Source organism: Trachemys scripta, chromosome 1 (assembly GCF_013100865.1).
Source record: "Trachemys scripta elegans isolate TJP31775 chromosome 1, CAS_Tse_1.0, whole genome shotgun sequence".
Classification (NCBI taxonomy): Eukaryota; Metazoa; Chordata; order Testudines; family Emydidae; genus Trachemys; species Trachemys scripta.
This window is the reverse complement of record NC_048298.1, coordinates 325,149,713-325,170,268: the sequence shown is the minus strand read 5'-3', so window position 1 is coordinate 325,170,268 and position 20,556 is coordinate 325,149,713. Positions and strand designations below refer to the sequence as shown.

Sequence of the window (20,556 nt, the reverse complement as noted above, 5' to 3'; positions counted from 1 at the left end):
TTCTGAAATAAAAAGTTGTCTGCAATGCAGTCCAAGAAGTTGTTGGATAGTCTGTGCCCCGCTGTGTTATTTTCCCAACATATATTTGGATAGTTGAAGTCCCCCATCACCACCAAATCTTGGGCTTTGGATGATTTTGTTAGTTGTTTAAAAAAAGCCTCATCCACCTCTTCCACCTGGTTAGGTGGCCTGTAGTAGACTCCTAGCATGACATCTCCCTTGTTTTTTTACCCCTTTTAGCCTAACCCAGAGACTCTCAACACTTCCGTCTCCTATGTCCATCTCCACCTCAGTCCAAGTGTGTATTTCCTTGACCTGGATAGTTACATAACTTCCAATAATAACCTACATTATCTTGTAATGTAATACAGTACTAATATAATATTTTGGACTGCCACTTACCTTATAGTAATGATTGACATATTAGTTACTACCTCATAGTCACTAGAAAAAAACTGAAGTGCTTTGATGAAAAAATATCCACTAGTACACAGGGCCAGCTCCAGGCACCAGCTTGGCAAGCAGGTGCCTGGGGAGGCCACTCCGGACAGGGGCAGCAGGTCCAGCTATTCGGCGGCAATTCGGCGGACGGTCCTTCACTCCTGCTAGGAGCGAAGGACCTTCCGCCGAATTGCTGCCGCCGATCGCGGCTTTTTTTTTGGCTGCTTGGGGCGGCCAAAGCCCTGGAGCCGGCCCTGCTAGTACAGGACTCATGCTGTACTCTACTCAGTTGCATGCACGAGTGCAAACGAACTGAAAGCTACTGGTCTATTTTCTATTTTTACCCTATTTTTGTCTTTTTATTTTGAAGATCTACAAGTGATATTTCTGAATTACCCTTTATCTGTACAGGTTATTCTTTTTATTTTGTTATACTCTCATCCTTGCACAAAGGTATATATAGGTGGGTAACTCCCTAAGCATTGATGGAACTAAACAGCTATACCCTACTGGGTCATCTAACCTATTTCTCTGTGACCTCTGGGGAAAAGAGATATGCTGCAGTATGTCGTGGGGTGGTAGAACGAATCTGGCATTCTGCCTTACAATCACAGATTCAGACTGGGATTTTTATGGGATCTGGAGCCTAATTCCCTTTGGCTCATTTAAAATCCCAGTCTTAATCACTAATTCCTGTCACACATGGATTAGTGAGCAGCCTGCAGGCAAGACAGTCCAAGGTATGTGATCATATAATTAAATTTTATGGCTACAATCATCACACATTTGTGAGGAGCGGGTTATGTACACACACACACACACACCACAAAGTGTTGTTTCACATGGATTTTATACTGACTAGGATGTTATATAGCTGTTGGTAATAAAGAAATAGTGTGTTTATGACCTTAACCACTCTGTGCTTAAATTGCAAATTGGTAAGTTAAATTAGTAAATTATATTTTAAAAACATAAGTGCTATGGGAGGGAGAGGAAAGCAAGCAAAAGTAGTCAAATTACACCAGCTTTTAGCAGCTTCCAGCTCCTGCCATGGGGGCTAGGCACTCATACCCAGCCAGGGATTCCTTTACATTTGGAGAATCTCCAGCTGCCCATTTAGAACAACTTTACAGACCTTTTGCACCACTGAAGCAGCTCGTAGCTGCCATATGAGAATGTGACCCATAAATTACATCAGCCAGTGTTAAGGGGTGACACTAAGTAATGATCCCATACTTGAAGCCAGCAGGCCTAGGTAGTCAAATGTTAAAAATGAAAAACAGTCACCGTCGTCCCATCCCCCCGTTAACACCCATAAACAAAGAAAATAATCAACAAAATGATCAATGAAAGCCCAGTCCTGCCAGGTTCACAGCATCTCCAGTAAGATGCCGAGTGCCCTCTGACACTTAGGGGTTCAGCCCAGACCAGTGAGGCCTGCCCTCCAATGCTGAATGCTTCAATGCTATGCTACTGTGGCTCACAGCCCTGACACCAACAGTCAGCCTACAACATACGGGTCACACCCTATCTTTCACCACCCAGTTACTTTTCACACCTTTTCAGTCCCGAATTTCCCCTAAACCATCCTCCAATGTGACATCTGCTGATGTTCCCAGAATTGTGAATTACTGTGTTACCCCTCTCAACCTCAGCAAGTGAGAGCTTTGCCACTGTTAAACTTGTGTGACAACTCCCTGACACACCAGCTTGTCTGCCTTACCAGCAAACACTTTGGGACTCTGACAGTCAAAACCTTGCCTTGCAGGTAACAAAGAGTCAACCACAACTCCTGAGTTCCTCAGATGTCTCTCTGCAGAATCCAGCCCCCCTACTGAAACACTTACAAACGTTAAGTTCATTGCTCCTTTAAAGAGACAATATATTGCAACCTGCTAGATTGAAGGGAAGGGTGTATGAAACCCAGTTAATCAGGGCAGTGAATTGGTTTATAGTAAAAGTAAAACAAGTTTATTTAACAAGAGGACATACGATTAAGTGATACCAAGGAATAAGGATAAGGAATAAAGACAGGAAGGGTTACAAACAAAAGTAACAATGTGCTTCTAAGACTAAAACTTCATTTCAGCAAATTACAACCTTTGCCTAAGCAGGTTTCTCACCTAAACTCTGGTCCCAGTGCTCTGTGATTTCACGATCTCCAGCCCTTTTAATCCCCTACATGATGGATAACTAGGTGTCTCTCCCCTTTCTTTTTATAGTCCAGTAAACTTCTGAAATTTATTTTTTGAAAAGTGAGCCCAGACAAAGCTTCTCTCCTGCTGCGTTTGTAGATAACATGCTGTCTTCCCAAAGTTCATTGACCCTGTTTTAAGAAATCTGTTTCTTCCTGTGTTTTGGTCACAGACATTAAAGCATAAAATCAGTAAGTATCCATAATTCCTCATGCAGAGTTAATGCATACATTTCACAATTATATTAATCACCAGTGGGTCACAGCTTTTGTAAGATCTTACTTGATACACTTTTATAATACAGTAATATTGTATACTATCAGTTGTTTCAATTGCTTACCATTTGAGGTTCAGACTCCCATTTTTACAGTTAAGTGGCTGTTTCCCCCGCTCGTTAGGTTGATGGTTTTGTTGACCTTTCATATAAATGTATGTTCATTGAGTCTGCCTAAGGCAGGCTGGTCTTATGCATTGCTTGCCAAACACATCTTAACATAATTCTAGCACATACGTATAACTCTTTGTACACACCCCGTCTATACACCACACAATGATATTAATGATCAGTTGAGTTAGTAGATTTCCAGTTGTATATTACATGCCACCTTTTGAGTGTATTTCATACCTACAGTGTATTAAGTGTAGCATGTCAGTTCTAACAAGAGCTGCAGAGAAGTGAACCACCAATGGGACATAACTCCCACCAACCTAAATGAGAATTAAGGGTGTTCAACATTTCTTAGGAGTACTGGCTACCTTGTAGGGTATGTCTCTGAATACACAACAAAATAACGTGCCTTACATGAGACCCTGAAGTTTAAGTCATGGCTCAGTACTGTGATGAGTGAATTCTGAACGTGAAGTGCCTCAAATGGAGAAAGTCATGTCGATGGCCTCCCCGCCCATATCAAGTCTGATAGGTACAAATGACTGAATATATCATGGTCCAGCCTTGTTACTTGAGAAAGCCACATCACATTGGCATCTCATAGTCATCCTGTGATCAAGCAATACACCCAGGTCTTTCTTCTCCTCTGTCGCTTCCAACAGATTATAGCAAAAAAAATTGTTGTTAGTCCCTAAATGCACTTTGCTCTATTAAATTTCATCCCACTTCTATTACTCTAGTTTTCAAGGTCATCCAGATCTTCCTGTATAATATTCTGGCCTTCCTCCATATTGGTAATACCTCCCAACTTTGTGTCATTCAAAAATTTTATTAGCACACTCCCACTTTGTGCCAATGTCGTCAAAAAAAATGTTAAATAAGATTGGTCCCAAGACCAATCCCAGAGGAACTCCACCAGTAACCTCCTTCCAGCCTGAAACTACAGCTTTCATATGCCACACTGAACTCTCCCCTTTAACCAGTTCCTTATCCGTCCTTCAATTCTCACATTAATCCCCATCATCTCCAATTTAACTAATAATTTTCCATGTGGAATTGTATCATATGCCTTACTGAAATCCAGGTAGATTAGATCTGCTGCATTTCCTTTCTCTAAAAAAATGTTATCTTCTTCTCAAAGAAAGATCAGGTTGGCCTCCAGCTCAGCTCTGCCTCTGGGATGCTGCTCCAGCTCCTCTCCCCAGCTCGAGGCTGCTGCACTCCCTCTGGCTCTGCCTTATTGTCTCCTGGTAGCCCCAGCTCACACACAGAGATTGGGCCCTGGGCTCTTGACTCCCTCACTGGCCTACCTGCCCTGTCAATCCAACTAACTTGGAGTGCTTGCCTCTTCCAATTGGATCTGGGGACCTGTCAGTCTCAGGATCCTGACTCCCTTTCGACCCTTCCCCTGTTTCCTGGTATTGGGAGAGGCTAACCAAAAATAAAACCAAAACAACCCACTAAATTTCAGCAAGGGGCCAAGAGCACCATTACAAAAACTTACACTGACTTCCACAGGGCCAGGATTTTAGCCCCAAACTTCGGCAAAATAACTTAAGACACTGACAGACATCACCTGTAAAAACATTTCAGTCTTACCTTATACAATGTGACTTCAGTATCCACAACGCTCCCTACATTTACACAGGGAATACTGTAAATACACCTCTACCCCGATATAACGCTGTCCTCAGGAGCCAAAAAACCTTACCGGGTTATAGGTGAAACTGCATTATATCGCACTTGCTTTGATCCGCCAGAGTGCGCAGCCCCGCCCCCCCCGGAGCACTGCTTTACCGCGTTATATCCAAATTCATGTTATATCAGGTCACGTTATATCGGGGTAGAGGTCTACTGAGAAAACATACACTAATTATCTAAGTCAAGAATAGGAAGATTTTAAGGGTGACCAGTATACAATGGGCACAATTCTAACCACAAACATTTATGATCAAGCAACACTTGTGGTGTTCATTATGCTGTATTTTGAATGGGAAATGTTGCAGCTACAACAGCAAGTGTAACTACTACATGTGGTAAGTATCCAGTCTTTTTATAATGACCACTATATGTTTCTGTCTTTGGAGATATTGTTCCTAAAATTTAATTTAAACCTGTCTTCTTACATAGACTCAGATGACATCTGCTGCTGAGGAACAAAATATCTTATAATATATACACCATCCCACAAGAGTCTATATTTTAATAGGACAAAGTGTAAATTCAAAACATAATTTTGTTTTTTCATTTTAAAATTGAAACTATGTGAAGATTGATATGTTTTTACCTGCAGTAAAATTTTCTGAAAATTCACACATCTTTCTCCCATATATATTAAGCATTGCTGTTTCACTGCTGCACAGGCAAAAATAAATATTTATTCAGACAAGAAGTTAGATGTTTATGGTCAATACTATTCCTTAGTCAACTGCAAAAACGTGTTTTGAATGACAATGCAAAGGGGAGCCTACTTTTCCTTTTACTAGCTTACATACCTTAAATAAGTTCATGCTGGTGATCTCAGCCAGACTTGCAATCAAGAACCATGAGTCCTGCCTTGAACTTAAAAACCTGATACTTCTAGCACCATAAACTGCATCTGCCACCAGAAACAGACACAACCTCTTCTCTTTTTCACTTTTTTAGTTAAAGCTAACCTACTTGCTGTAACAGTCTGTACTTACAATTTAATTCTATATTGTCATTTAAAGGCCAAAATATTTGAGAACCACTAGGATTTTTCCATCCCTTTAAAGGGGAAAAAAATACAAAACCAGAAACAGATGTTTTATAATGTATTGCATTTATTTTGGCCACCCATAAAGCTGCGGATCATGTTAGTGCCAACCAATTTAATAGTACCAGAATTCTACAGAAACGCTGTATAATACATATATTAGAAGGATTGGTGGGGGGCTGCCTTTCACTAAAACCCTACTTAATAAGTAATTTCCTATTTCGGGAAAATAAAATAGGAATTACTGCACACGTGAGTGGTAATCACTGCCACTTGATCAGCTACCCCAGTGATCTGGGAACTTTATGCGGCTTTTTATATTGCTATTCCCATGAAAGGATAACTTGAAAACTGGTGTGTTAGATGAAAAATAGAAACATCTGAAGTTAAACCGTTCAGAATAATGTCATATAAATAATATTCAATATGCTGATATTGTACAGTAAATGAATAATCTAGCTATTTAGCAACTAAAGAAGAAGTTCCCGCAAAGTAAGCAGTACTTATCCAAACACACATCAGGATTTAGCCAGAGTTTTTGTGTAGTAACACTTATTTTTCCCTGTCTGTGAATCCAAGCAAAGGCATTTCTAAAGTTAAACCCATGAGGCTAACCGTTACCATAGTACTTACTGATAAGGTACCTACCTCGTGAAACTTACAGTTACAAACTTTACTGCAACTTCTCCTGCATCCATTGTTATTTAGACTGAAAAGTCATTTCTCGATATCAGTACCATTTTAGCAGAATACCTTCAATACAGTTCTACACAGAGTAATATGACGATCTTAAACAACAGAGAATAATTGGCCTCTGAACATTTTTATTGTTTGACAATTTGCTGCATGGACTACAGAACACAAAGTGGGTATAATTTGCTGCCAGAAACATATTCAGAAAAACCATAAGAAAAAAAGTAACTATATTTTTAATAAGACAAACAGTGGTATTCAAAATTATTAGCTGTACATGTTGGCTTGCTGTCCAAGTAGTCAAAGATAATTTGTATTTTTTTCCATCTTCCCTGTCAGACGTGGGGAAGAAAGTGGATTACAAAAGTTAATGAAAAAGTAATAAAAAGCAAAGTCTTGACAATTCAGTAAACCTATCTGCAGCATTTACAGGATTATGTTCTCAGAATGCAAGTTGTTGACGAAATGATACCTTTAAAAATAAAAAAGGCTAATGACCAAAAATTCCTTTTGACTTAATAAACAATATAAAGATCATCATTCCACTACCAAATCTGTTGTTCATACCAAGCCTACATACAGAAAGCTTACTTTTACTCACAGGGACGTTAAAAAGCAGTCTAAAACCCAAATATTCTTTACAATTATTGATCCAGTTAAATATTTGTATTACTTTTCTTTTATAATGCCTTCCTTCCCAGAAAGAAACACTCCACTGTGCCTGACACAACCAGAATGCCAATAGTACCTCCCCAATATGCTGACAGAAGACTGTAATTCATTTAAATTATGCAATTGGATTCCCACAGCTGGCCCACTTGCTTGGCTCAGAGCTGAATACAGTGTCAGTGATCCTTTCTGCTAATATTGTCCTAGCTCCTGACAAGGGAATAAATCTAACAACTTATACTGAAGTTTTAAGGCTAATTAACAGAGCAAAAAATGCTAACATGAGCGACAAAAGCTGGTTAACAGTGACCATGGGATTGATGCTGCCAGCAGACTTAGCATTTTCCATATTTTCCTTGGCATTTTGCAGAGTGATAATATATATTTTAATTCTCAGGACATTTCTTATCATTTGTTTGACTGGATTTGGTGACAAGTTAAAAACAAATCTGGATGAAAATACAGCTACAAGAAAACCCCTGGCTCTCAGACAAGTAATCAACAAGAAAACATGCAGATTTATCACTTTGGGGATAAGGGTCAGGAGGAGGGAGTAGAGGGGAGAATATTTGAATTCTATGTAGCTTTCCACAAACAGCCTTTAGGATTCTTGTTTCTGGCCTACCTGGACATTACCAAAACATTTTTATCATAGCAGACAAAAAGGTAGGAACTGAATTGCAAACAGTTAAAACTGAAGCTCACTATAATGCAAAATTAAAACATGCTTCTCTAGTTAAGCTACATAGACACAATAAAACAAAGCCTTCACAACCACCTGTAATAATATGCCTGCTCAGCCAGCAATTCCAAAGTACTGAGCAATACAAGGTAGACATTTTCTGCAGCTGCTTTTACATGTACATTTCTGCCAAATTGTTGTCTCATCTCTTCTTACCTTCACGTTAGTCCGGAGCGCACAGTAACATGCAAAAAACATTGCAGTAAACAAGGAGCATATGGACCAGTATTCAGCTTCTCTGCTCTGCACAAACGGAACACACACGATCCTGAGCATGTGCTACTAAGGAGCATCCGTTCTCTCTGTCAGTTTGAAAATGCATTGATCTCTGTTTTTCTGACTACAAAAAGACATGTCTTGAAGGCACTGAGTGAAAGCTATATATCTCTTCATCGGCTATATATAGCATTATGCCCAGTAATTTCAATTAGCAGACAATTCTGCATCTGAAACTTAGACCTCAGTTGCTTTTCCTTCCAGCATTTTAAATTTGGGGAGAATATAAAACGGGGGAGGGGGCAAAGACGCACCTAGAGGGGAAAGGTGAGGAATTAAAATTTAACCAGTTACTAATATTTCCGTATGGCTTTGGGTTTTTGTTTTTTTTAAATATTTTACCAATGGAATAAATTTTACATGTGGGAAATGAAGAAAGGACTCTTTCTGTTCTGAGATTTACTGTAGACTCTGCAATGTTTCTGTCTAGTCTTGTTAAAGATGCAGCATCCCTTTTAACAAAGACAACGTCATCAACTATTACAGATTCAACACGTTCTACTTACAAATACAGTCTCTGATTAGGGACAATGGCTGGCTGGTTTATTAATGTTTCCTCAAATGCAAGTTCAGTCCACTGTGCTAATCTATTTTTAAATGGCTAAAAAGTCCCACCTACTCCTTCACCCTCATTTAATAAAAATGCAATGAACTAGTTATAAAAATCATGAATCTCCTTGTGCTCCTAGCTAAGAACACGGACCATCGGCTTTAAAAGCTATGTTTTCTTGTCTGGCTGGGATTACAGACAGAGAAAAATTAAAATGAAAGCAGAGAATCCCAGTGAAGATTGTACCTCACATTTTGCAACTACTAACTCTGAATGTTCAGATATCTTACAGAAAGATGAAACCCAGAACCTAGCCAGAAGGCTAAACCTTAATTCACAAGCACAAAAATAAGATGAAATCACTCCTCTCACTCCTGTCAGCCACAGGATGCTACCAATTAACTGATTGTTTACTGGTCTGAAAGGACATGAAGTCCAAAGCAAGGATCCAACTCTTCATTTCCAGCACTGGAAACCACTAACATTCACACTGGATTAAGAAGCTGTCTTCAGAAATAAAACCGGAAAAGACTTCCCTCCCACTGCCCTCCCCCTCCCCACTGCAGCAGATAACTGTGGGAGGAAAAGAGCAGTAAAGGCTTCACTACCACCTTCCCTATCAGCACAGAGCAATTTGTGTAGGATAAGCATAACTTAATAGGAAAATCTTCAGTGACTTTTAGGATTTTTAAAAATAATGGTTTACATAAACCCTCCAGAAATCTGCAGAGATGCTGAAACCCTGCCAAAGTCAGGGAGTATTTTTTTTTGTGGGCAATGAGGTGAAGAAGCTTAAACAGAAAGACATGCATTTAAAGAAGAACAATTAGGGGAAGGGGAAAGACAGCATGTTTTTCAGCTTCTCCACAGTGACTGGCACTAGGAAACTGTCGTCAATTCCGAGTGAACAGCTATTTTTAGTCTGTCATTATTTGTGCCTTTTATTAGGAATGAAAAAGGCAATGGTGTTTAAAGCTAGATGTTACTCTATACTGTATCCTAAAACAGCTACTTAATTTGATTCCCATTTATGTCTGTCATACAAATATAGGTAATTAGTAATCACAACCACCAGCATAAGCAATGACTTCCGGAACAAAACTCTTATTCTACAACTTTTATTAGCAATTAACCAGGAGTCTAGCTGCCCTGGTCAATATCGCTATCACATCTCAAAGTTACAGTAGCTCACAGACCTCTGCTGCAGCAATTCCCAATAAATGAGCCACAACATAGTAACATGTTGCTCAGCAAAAAATATTGGAGATTTAATTGATGTTTACTCCTTCACTTATCAAGTGAATAAAGAGGGAAAGAAATCGCAGTTTTATTTCTCAGTGCGGTACATTAACAATTAAAATTAAGCATCTAATTCGTTGGTAAAAAAAAATCACAGATCTTGGGGAATTGTGATCCACCAGAGAAATCTGACTCAAAAAAGCAAAGATGAATAGATGTACAGACCTGAAGCTGCTCCTAGGCAAGGATCAGGCAAGCATGTATATTAGGGGTGGCCAACCTGAGCCTGAGAAGGAGCCAGAATTTACTAATGTACATTGCCAAAGAGCCACAGTAATACGTCAGCAGCCCCCCCATCAGTCCCCCCCACCTGCTGCTCCCAGCACCTTCCGCCCACTGGCAGCCCCACTGATCAGTGCCTCCCCCTCCCTCCCCGCACCTCCCAATCAGCTGTTTCGTGGCATGCAGGAGGCTTGGGGGGGGGAGAAGAGGAGAGAAGGGGGAAGAGAGAGGACACGGCAGGCTCAGGGGAGGGGGCAGGAAGGGGTGGAATGGGGGCAGGGCCTGTGGTAGAGCCAGGGGTTGAGCAGTGAGCACTCCCTGGCACATTGGAAAGTTGGCACCTGTAGCTCTAGCCCCAGAGTTGGTGCCTATACAAGGAGCCGCATATGAACTTCTGAAGAGCCGCAGATTGGCCACCCCAATGTAGATGCATATGAAAATCAAGTTTAGGCCAGGACAGATGCCTCCTTTCTACCAAATGGATTACTGAAGACTTCATTCAGGAAAGTCTCTGAATCACTCTTATACTGCATGGTCTTAAAAAGTTAAGATTTCAAAATTAAAAACAAACAGGAAAATAGCAATTTTACTAAAAGAAAACAGAACAGTGTAGACATAAAAATGCATCTTGTATGACTTCTAAGTGATCACCTGCATAAGAGATACTTAGGGCAATGGCAAATAATACAAAGTCCCATCCCCAAGTCTTTACAAAAGAAAAACTCACATTGCCTTCAGCTGTTTGGGGAAAAAGAAGAAGTCTTCCAGGAAATGGCAAGACCCTGACCTTCATACAGAGCAGACACCTGTTCCTGTGATAGCCAGCTGGTACATAAAGACTGAGGCATTTGAGTGGTAGCAAGAGAATCAAAACCTCCAAGCAAACCATCAGGAGGTTAATTTGACGGGGGCTGGATCATGTAAGCTACACAAACTGATCCCTGGAGCATTTTTGCATTGTGGCATGTACATTTCTTAGTCCAATAATCTAATTTTTTAGGTACTGCTCTCTTCAGAAATGAATGTATTTTATAATGCCTAGGCCCCGGTCTTGAGCATCTAATGGTGGTTATAATGCCTGCCCTTGGCACAAAGCTGATAATAGGAAGTCCACAACAGGGCAAAATCTCTACATGCAGAGGTGCTGTCAGAGCTGCCAAAATTTCACTGAAGCCTTCAGGGCTTCTTTAAACACAAGACCACAGGAAAGAGCCCCACTGGAAGCTAGAAGTCCAAAAAGCCACAGAAGTATCTGTATCCGATAGATATAGACCCCTTTTAAACAGAGGCACAACATGCAGAGCCCTGCATATCCTGAGGCTACGGCGGAATTACCTTTGGCTGTGGAATGTTGCCATTACTTTATGATCAGACACCTCTCAGAAAGGAAAAAGGAGGCACTCTGACACTGTACTTGCTCTGTGCGGGCTCAGGCAGAAGAAGCAAAATGCCCTATGAGTGAGTGCTCGATCCTGTGAGGTTCTGAGCATGCTGCGCTTCCATTAGATGATTAGGAGACAACACTGCTGTACTAGGTGATATGACTGTTCTTAGCATCAGGCAGACTGAATTGCATAGTAAAGCAGTGTATAATAATAGTATAGGAGGAACATGGCAATGGTAGCAGCATATCCCAACAAGAGAAAAAGGGTGAAACCTACTATAGGGGCCCCTGCAATGCCCTCCACACCACTTAAGTACCAATCTCTGGTTTAAGCATCATGAAGGTCCTTCAAAAGAATTCTCTGGAATGGGGTGAATTTCACCCAAGATTTGGGAACACCATCAAATAGACACAAGCAGTTTGGGAGCTACCAGGTCCAAGAAAAAGCCACACAGTAACCCAGATGAGAGAAAGAAAGAAGGAAACTGAGAAGAGATGTCCTCACCCTTCTCCTCAACAAACAGGAGAGAATAGCTTCCTTCCCCAAAGGGAGCAGAGCATGGGCAAAGAGATGCTCTCTGATACGATGTAAGAAGAGAGTTAGACATAATTGTGGAGATTTTTCAAGGTCAACCAGGATATTTAGCCACACAATTCCTATGAGTAGGTCTCAGTGTCTGTCACGGAGGCCGCGGAAGTCACGGATTCCGTGACTTTCCACGACCTCAGTAACTTCTGCAGGGGCCAGTGTGGCTGACCCCAGGGCCGCCCAACCAGCTGGCTCTGGGGCCACTGCTCAAGCAGCCCCAGAGACAGCCACACCAGCCACTGTTCCAGCCCCCAGGCGGCCAGCCAGAGCAGCCGTGGTCTGCAGTCCCGGGCTGTGATCCCCGGGCAGCTGTCTGGAGCAGCTGCAGCTCCAGGAAGTGGCCTCTGGACGGACAGATGGAGCATCCATGGCCACAGGCAGTAGCAGCCACAGTCCGTGGCCCCGGCCTGCGGTCCGTAGGCAGCCGGACGGAGCAGCCACAGTCCGTGGTCCTGGGCAGCGGTTCCCAGCCAAAGCAGCCATGGTCTGTGGCCCCTGGTGCGGTTGGCCCTGGGTGCCCCCCACAGCAGTGGCCCCTGGGACATCCCCACAGCAGCCACCCACACACCCCTGACACCCCCCCATCCCAAGATTTAAACACAGGTATTTTTAGTGTAAGTCGTGGACAGGTCACAGGCGGTGAATTTTTGTTTATTGTCCATGACTTTTACTAAAAATACCTGTGACTAAATCGTAGCCTTACCTATGAGTATCAGCAGTGACAACTACAATCTTTGTATGTGTGCATGTCCTGATCATCCTTCCCCACGTACTTTTTTGATATTTCTGTCTTTTGGACTCTGTCTTTAAGGTCAGAAGGGACCATCATGATCATCTTGTCTAACCTTCTGCACATTGCAGGCCACAGAACCTCACCCACCCACTCCTGAAACAGACCCCTAACCTCTGGCTGAGTTACTGAAGTCCTCAATTCATGGTCTAAAGACTTCAAGTTACAGAGAATTCTAGTTTAAACCTGAAAGTGACCCGTGCCCATGCTGCAGAGGAAGGTGAAAACGCCCCAGGGTCTCTGCCCATCTGACCCAGAGGAAAATTCCTTTCTGACCCCAAATATGGCGATCAGTTAGACCCTGAGCAGATATCTGGGAAAGAATTTTCTGTGGTAACTCAGCTGTCCCATCTAGTGTCCTGTCTCCAGCCGTAGGGGATTTTTGCTACTGGCAGTCACCAATGGGCCATATGCCATTGTAGGCCTTCTCATCATACCATCCCCTCCATAAAATTATCAAGCTCAGACTTTAAGCCACTTAGGTTTTTGGCCCCCACTTCTCCCCTTGGAAGGCTGTTCCAGAAGTTCCTGATAGTTAGAAATCTTTGCCTAATTTCCAGCCGCAGTTTGTTGATGGCCAGTTTATATCCATTTGTTCTTGCGTCCACATTGGTGCTTAACTTAATAACTCCTTTCCCTCCCTGGTATTTATCCCCCTGATGTATTTATAGAGATCATTCATATCTCCCCTCAGCCTTCTTTTGGTTAGGCTAAACAAGACAAACTCTTTGAGTCTCCTCTCATAAAGGTAGTGGTTTCCATTCCTTGGATCAATTCTACTTTCAGAGCACGGCTTCACCTATGTAACTCCTGTTTCACACTAGTGTATCAACTCTACTGCAACACACCTACTTTATAGTACTGTAACAACTCCCCTGCCTGACTCCAATTTTACACCAGTGCAACACCATTGATTTCAATGGAAGCCTACCCATGTAAAACTGGAGTAACCCAGCAGGGAAACAAGCTCTGTGTTAATATTTTAGAGATATGATAGTGCAAGATCACATGCTTGCGGTGACTGAACTGGTAAAAGCATACAATTAATTCAAAATTAAGACTAAAACCTAAAGAAGTTTATATAATTCATACAGTATATATTTATTTTTACACTGTTTTGCCAGAAAACTTCAACATGCTGAACATGTCAGTGTCAGTGGGCAGGAGTTGCAGAAAACAGTGCTTTGCTACAGATTTCAGGTCTAGCATAGCATGGATTCACAGGGCTTTTATGGAAAAACATATCTTGCTGCAGGAACTACTAGGCTGGGGCCTGATTCTATACAAATTTGTTATTTAGCACTTGGAACTAGTTGTGGTAGTGACAGTAAGTATTTGCAGGACAGGGCTTTTAGATTCTCTGTTATAAATCCATAGTGAGGCAAGGGAAACTGACAAGCAGAGGTGCTAAAATAGTGTTTTGAACAGAGTGGATCTTGAAATTTCCAGAGAGAGTGAGTGAGAGAAGCTGAATAAATTATTCACAGGTTACCTCTCTTCAGTACTATAAAGGCATTCCAGACACACTGCCATTATTATGTAAAGGTTGCTATGGCAAATATCTTCTTGCATTTCAGGCCAGTAAATAACGAAGACTTTTCCCTGGGCAGGTTTAACTTAAGCAACAGCCTTCCCTAATAGTGCTTTGGTTCTTTTTTCCCCCCCCTCTGGAATCTGATAAATACAAAATTATCTGGTTGTCAAGTACTTAATACCCCATTCTTGATTTGATCACCATTTTATTGGTTTCCTGTCCTCTGTGGTGGTATAAGGGAAAGGGTTTGATGGGATATTTGAGAAAAACATAATCTACTTGGAAACATGCGTCTGACGAAGTGGGAGCTTATGCGCCAATCGTCTGTTAGTCTATAAGGTGCCACAGGACTCTTTGTCGCTTTTTACAGATACAGACGAACACGGCTACCCCTCTGATACTTGGAAACAGTTTCTCTTTATAAAATATATGTATTTTTATGAACCAAGCCTTTGTGGTTAGAATTTCAAAACAATGCCATATATCCATTTATAGGTAGATCTAAAGAAAGCAAATGGAAGCAAAAACCAAGTTTTAAATAAACAATGTCCTGGTCTTAAATAGTGGTCCTGGTCCTGAGCAATGTCTGTCTTCAACTCACTTAACAGAAATGGGCTTCTCTTTGTGTCAGCAGGCTATAAAACTTAACTATGAAAAAGAAGGAACAGAGATCCAGAATGAAGGGGGCTTCGGAAGGCACCTGAAGAAGGCTTCTAACACTAATTTATGGCCCCATTTGGCCCTCAGTATGTACTATCAACTAGAGCTGAGCAAATCCTGGATTTTTTTGTTTGCTGGCAATTCAAAATTATAATACGAAAATTAGTTTTTGGTAAAATTGAAAACAATTATTTTCAAAATGTTCAGTAAATCAAGAACTCCAAAAAATGGTTTAGGTTCAGTTTTGATTTTGACCATTTTAAAACACTGATCATTTTAAAAAATAAAGTTAAAGAAAAAATGAAAAATGTCTCATTTCAAAAAATGTTGAAACAAAACATTGATTTTTTTTCAAGAGTTTTTTTTTATTTAATTTTCTTCTTCTTAACCAAAACAATCTGCTAAAATCAACCCAAATTGATGTAATGTTTTGGCATTGCAAAATCTACAGTTTCATCGAGAAAAAGTTTTGGTTGAAAATTTTTGGCCAGCTCTATCTACAATCCACTTGTCAGCATGTATTTACAAAGCCTGGCTCTTCAGTTCACACGATGGTAACTCCTGTTTTTTGCTTTGGAGGTCATCCATTTAATCCCTATTATGGCAGCCGTCACATGTCCATATTGTATTCAGTGACTAAAGGACAATAGCAGTCTCCCCACTGAATTTATGATCTGACAATAGCCTTCTAAAAGGGATGTATCCCCAGGTTCACAAATAATTTCAATGCCACATAACACTTGCTTTTGAAGTTCCTGTTCTTAACAATGAAAGTTCATTGTGCAGGTCAATTACACAAATTAGGTGAATTTAGCAAAACACTAACATTGTTGGTAATGCTATCAACTTTCCTAAGTGATTTCCAGCCTGTACTACAATATGGGGCCATAACCAGGGCCGGCGTTTCTACTAGGTGACCCTAGGCGGTCGCCTAGAGTGGCAGGATTTGGGGGGCAGCATTTTGCTGTCCTCGGTGGAAATTCGGCAGCGGGGGGTCCTTCTGCTCTGGGTCTTCGGCGGAAGTTCGGCGGTGGGTCCTTCACTTGCTCCGGGACCCACCGCCCAAGTGCCCCGAAGACGCGGAGTGGAAGGACCCCCGCCGCCGAATGCTCAGAGGAGGAGTGCTGCCACCTAGGGCAGCAAAAACCCTGGGCACCACTCCTGGCCATAACCATAAGGAAATCCATGGTAAAGATTCAAAGGCCAACATCCTCAGAGAGCACTAAAACATTTGAAGCTGCATGGGCCGTTATAAACTCCATCAGCACAACTCCCAAAAGTTACACGCTCCTCCATCCAGCATGGTGTGCAGAGGGGTTGTTGCTTTCCTGAACACAGAGGAATGTACAAGATTTATTTTCATAACTCATAACAAGTATCAGAGGGGTAGCCGTGTTAGTCTGACTCTGTAAAAAGCAACAGAGGGTCCTGTGGCACCTTTAAGACTAACAGAAGTATTGGGAGCATAAGCTTTCGTGGGTAAGAACCTCACTTCTTCAGATGCAAGTAATGGAAATCTCCAGAGGCAGGTATAAATCAGTATGGAGATAACAAGGTTAGTTCAATCAGGGAGAGTGAGGTGCTCTGCTAGCAGTTGAGGTGTGAACACCAAGGGAGGAGAAACTGCTTCTGTAGTTGGATAGCCATTCAGTCTTTGCTTAAACCTCTCCAACGCATCATCAGTGATCTACAACCCATCCTGGACAATGATCCCTCACTTTCACAGACCTTGGGAGGCAGGCCAGTCCTTGCCCACAGACAACTCGCCAACCTTAAGCATATTCTCACCAGCAACCACGCACTGCACCATAACAACTCTAACTCAGGAACCAACCCATGCAACAAACCTCGATGCCAACTCTGCCCACATATCTACACCAGCAACACCATCACAGGACCTAACCAGATCAGCTACAACATCACCGGCTCATTCACCTGCACGTCCACCAATGTTATATATGCTATCATGTGCCAGCAATGCCCCTCTGCTATGTACACTGGCCAAACTGGACAGTCACTATGCAAGAGGATAAATGGACACAAGTCAGATATCAGGAATGGCAAAATACAAAAACCTGTAGGAGAACACTTCAACCTACCTGGCCACACAATAGCAGATGTAAAGGTAGCCATCTTACAGCAAAAAAACTTCAGGACCAGACTCCAAAGAGAAACTGCTGAGCTCCAGTTCATTTGCAAATTTCACACCATCAGATCAGGATTAAACAAAGACTGTGAATGGCTATCCAACTACAGAAGCAGTTTCTCCTCCCTTGGTGTTCACACCTCAACTGCTAGCAGAGCACCTCACCCTCCCTGATTGAACTAACCTCGTTATCTCCATACTGATTTATACCTGCCTCTGGAGATTTCCATTACTTGCATCTGAAGAAGTGAGGTTCTTACCCACGAAAGCTTATGCTTCCAATACTTCTGTTAGTCTTAAAGGTGCCACAGGACCCTCTGTTACTCATTATAACAAGACAGTCTGATCTTTATATTGTGCACTCACTTTAATATGCATGTCTGCTAAGTAGTAGAGTTTGGCCCTTAAGGAGTTCAGGCCTTCTGAGAGTCAATCCAATGAAAGAGAGAGACATCAGAAAACCTACATGGTTAGAAACCTATGATTATTTAGTCAAAAATAAAATTTGGATTTTCCGTGGTGGTTTCAAAATACTGGAGAAATTTTGTATATATTTTTTTTATGATTTGCCATTGATACAACAGTTGTGAATTAACATTTTACTCTTTTAGTTTATGGAGTATAAATGCACTAGTTTAGCTAAGCATAACATCCATATTTCCATGGTAACAGTGTGAATGAAAGAGGAATAGACCTCCAGTGTTCTACTGCATTGATTTTTTAATTACAACAATTCTATTTTAAGAATGACTGTATTTTTCCTCCAATAAATACATTTAAAAAAAAATCAAACCATTGTTATCCTAAAGCTGCATAAAGAACCTGTTTTATTTTGTATTGTACTTGATAAAACACTGTACATGTCAAAGAGCTAGTATTTTACTCCTTCTACAATAATTTTAGGGGAGGAAACAATTAAAAAAGGAGTTGATGTCAAAGTGAAAAACATGAGATAAAGTTGTGTAACATCTATTCTAATTTGTGCACTATGCTTTCACATACACACAGGGTCATGTTTTTTAAAAGTGTACCTGATATTTTCCCCTAAGGAGAAAAGCTGTGACAGGTTGTACAGGCTGAGGAGAGTGAAATGGATGAACATCCATAAGCCAAGAAATACTTTGCCCCAGTTTCTATTTTGGATGTCACATTGCTTTGGATTCATTGGACACCAATTATCAGCCTTAAATGTCAGTGAATACCAACCATAAATCTAGGTAACAAGATATGTAACAAATTATTCTGAAACTACAGTCTAAATTTTATCAGTACTTGAAAAACTAAATCAAGTCTTCACAACATTTAAACTTTTGGATGATTAACAACTGGAACAAACTACAAAGGGAAGTGGTAGATTTTTCCATCTCTTGAAGTCCTCAAATCAAGATTGGATACCTTTCTGGAAGATTCGCTTTAGAAAAACAAGTTATTGGGCTCAATACAAGGGTAACTGAATGAAATTGAATGGCCTGTGATATACAGGAGATCAAATTAGATGGTCTAATGGTCCCTTCTAGCCTTAAAATTTTAAACTTAGCTAATTTTTTGTTTAATGTTTTAATTTTTTTTAAATTTGCAATATAGGCAAGAAAGTGGATTTATAGTGATAAATGTGAGAAGCTTAATGTATTTAGCTTAACAAAGGGTACGTCTATACTTACTTCCTGGTCCGGATGTAAGCGATCGATCTTCTGGGATTGATTTATCGCATCTTGTCTAGACGCGATAAATCGATCCCGGAAGTGCTTGCCGTCGACGCCGGTACTCCAGCTCAGCGAGAGGAGTATGTGGCATCGACGGGGGAGCCTGCCTGCCGGGTCTGGACCCGCGGTAAGTTCGGACTAAGAACCTTAGTCCGAAGTGCGGAGTTAGCGTGGACCAGGCCAAAGAGAAGATTAAGGAATGACTTGATTACAGTCTATATGTACCTACATGGGGAACAAATTTTTAATAATAGACTCTTCAATCTAGCAGAGAAAGGTAGAACATGATCCAATGGTTGGAAGCTGAAGCTAGACAAATCCAGACTTGAAATAAGGCATAAATGTTTAACAGTGAGTGTAATTAATCACTGGAACAATTTACCAAGGGTCATGGTTTAAATGACATTATTCAAAAACAAAGTCAACATGAAACATTTTTACTTTAATCAACATTATAGAAAAGAAACAAGAAAGATGAAATTCATTTTGACATTTTCACATCTAAAATTTCGTTGAAATTGACACATTTCCATGAAACATTTCGATTTAGACTGAACTTCATTTTCCATTTGAGAATTGTTCCAGCAAAAAAAATTTTAATAGCTCTAATAATCAACTTCTAGCAGCAGGTTAAAATGGTATATTTTTAAATATTAAGCACTGTACAGTAAATTTCTAGTAGCAATAAATGCCTGCACTCTTATCCGCAAAGTTGCTCTCTCTCCCCTCTTCAGTATTCTCTAGAATTAAATGGAATGAGGACCCGACAATAACAAGGAACATCTGGAATTGAAAGAGACTTTAAACTGCAAATTACTGCTATACCCTAATGACATTTTACTAAAGCTGACCAGCTTTAATAACCCTGTCTCCCTAACCTCCAATAAATTCTCAATACATTTGGTAACTTATTTGGTTACAAGATGATCTGTGAATAGTTTATTACCCCTGTGGTCAAAATTCTTGTCTGAGATCTATACTGTAGTACCCGAGTTTAGTATCCTACTCTCCTTACATGCAGGACAAGACTGGGGAATGTGTGCATGCAGAGAGCAGAATACAAACCTTGACTACAGCCATACTGATCTGAAAGGAAAATGTTCCCGTTCCCTTAATACTTTATTTAAGTCTTGCTGCTAACACTCTTTGACCGAGAGAAGTCACAGCATACCCATTTCATATAGTAGCCAACAAAATAGAAAAACCCCAGGAAAACTGGGCCAAACTCTATTCTCATTGTCACAACATGAGTAACTGTTTTGACTTCAGTGGAGTTACTACAGTTCTCCAGCAGTGTAAGAGATCCCAATCTGGCCTACAGTATTCAGCACACTAAAAATAAAATGCTATATATTGGGTGAAATCCTGGAGTCTATGGAGTCAATGACAAAAGAATCCCATTGACTTCAATTGGGCCAGGATTTCACCCATTTTCTTTAATGTAAAACAAATTTCTGCAATAATGTGTACATTTGGGTTTGGACTACCGTTTTTAAAAGCATAGTGCTCCCACATTATCTTGATGAGACTGAGGGTGT

The 20,556-nt window shown here is 40.9% G+C and overlaps 1 protein-coding gene across 4 annotated transcripts in view; it reads right to left on the bottom strand.

The window, feature by feature from the left end:
• The window catches only part of DLG2 (discs large MAGUK scaffold protein 2), a 1,462,668-nt gene that overhangs the window by 1,081,251 nt on the left and 360,861 nt on the right, over positions 1-20,556 (bottom strand). The window contains exon 1 of one of the 4 annotated variants that reach the window (XM_034759047.1): positions 8,022-9,177. The exons of the other annotated variants lie outside the window; for them this stretch is intronic. Within the exon in view, the coding sequence (XP_034614938.1) occupies positions 8,022-8,141 (120 nt within the window). The 5' untranslated portion in view covers positions 8,142-9,177. Of the gene's footprint in view, positions 1-8,021; positions 9,178-20,556 lie in introns of those variants that run through there. 4 annotated transcript variants of the gene reach the window in all.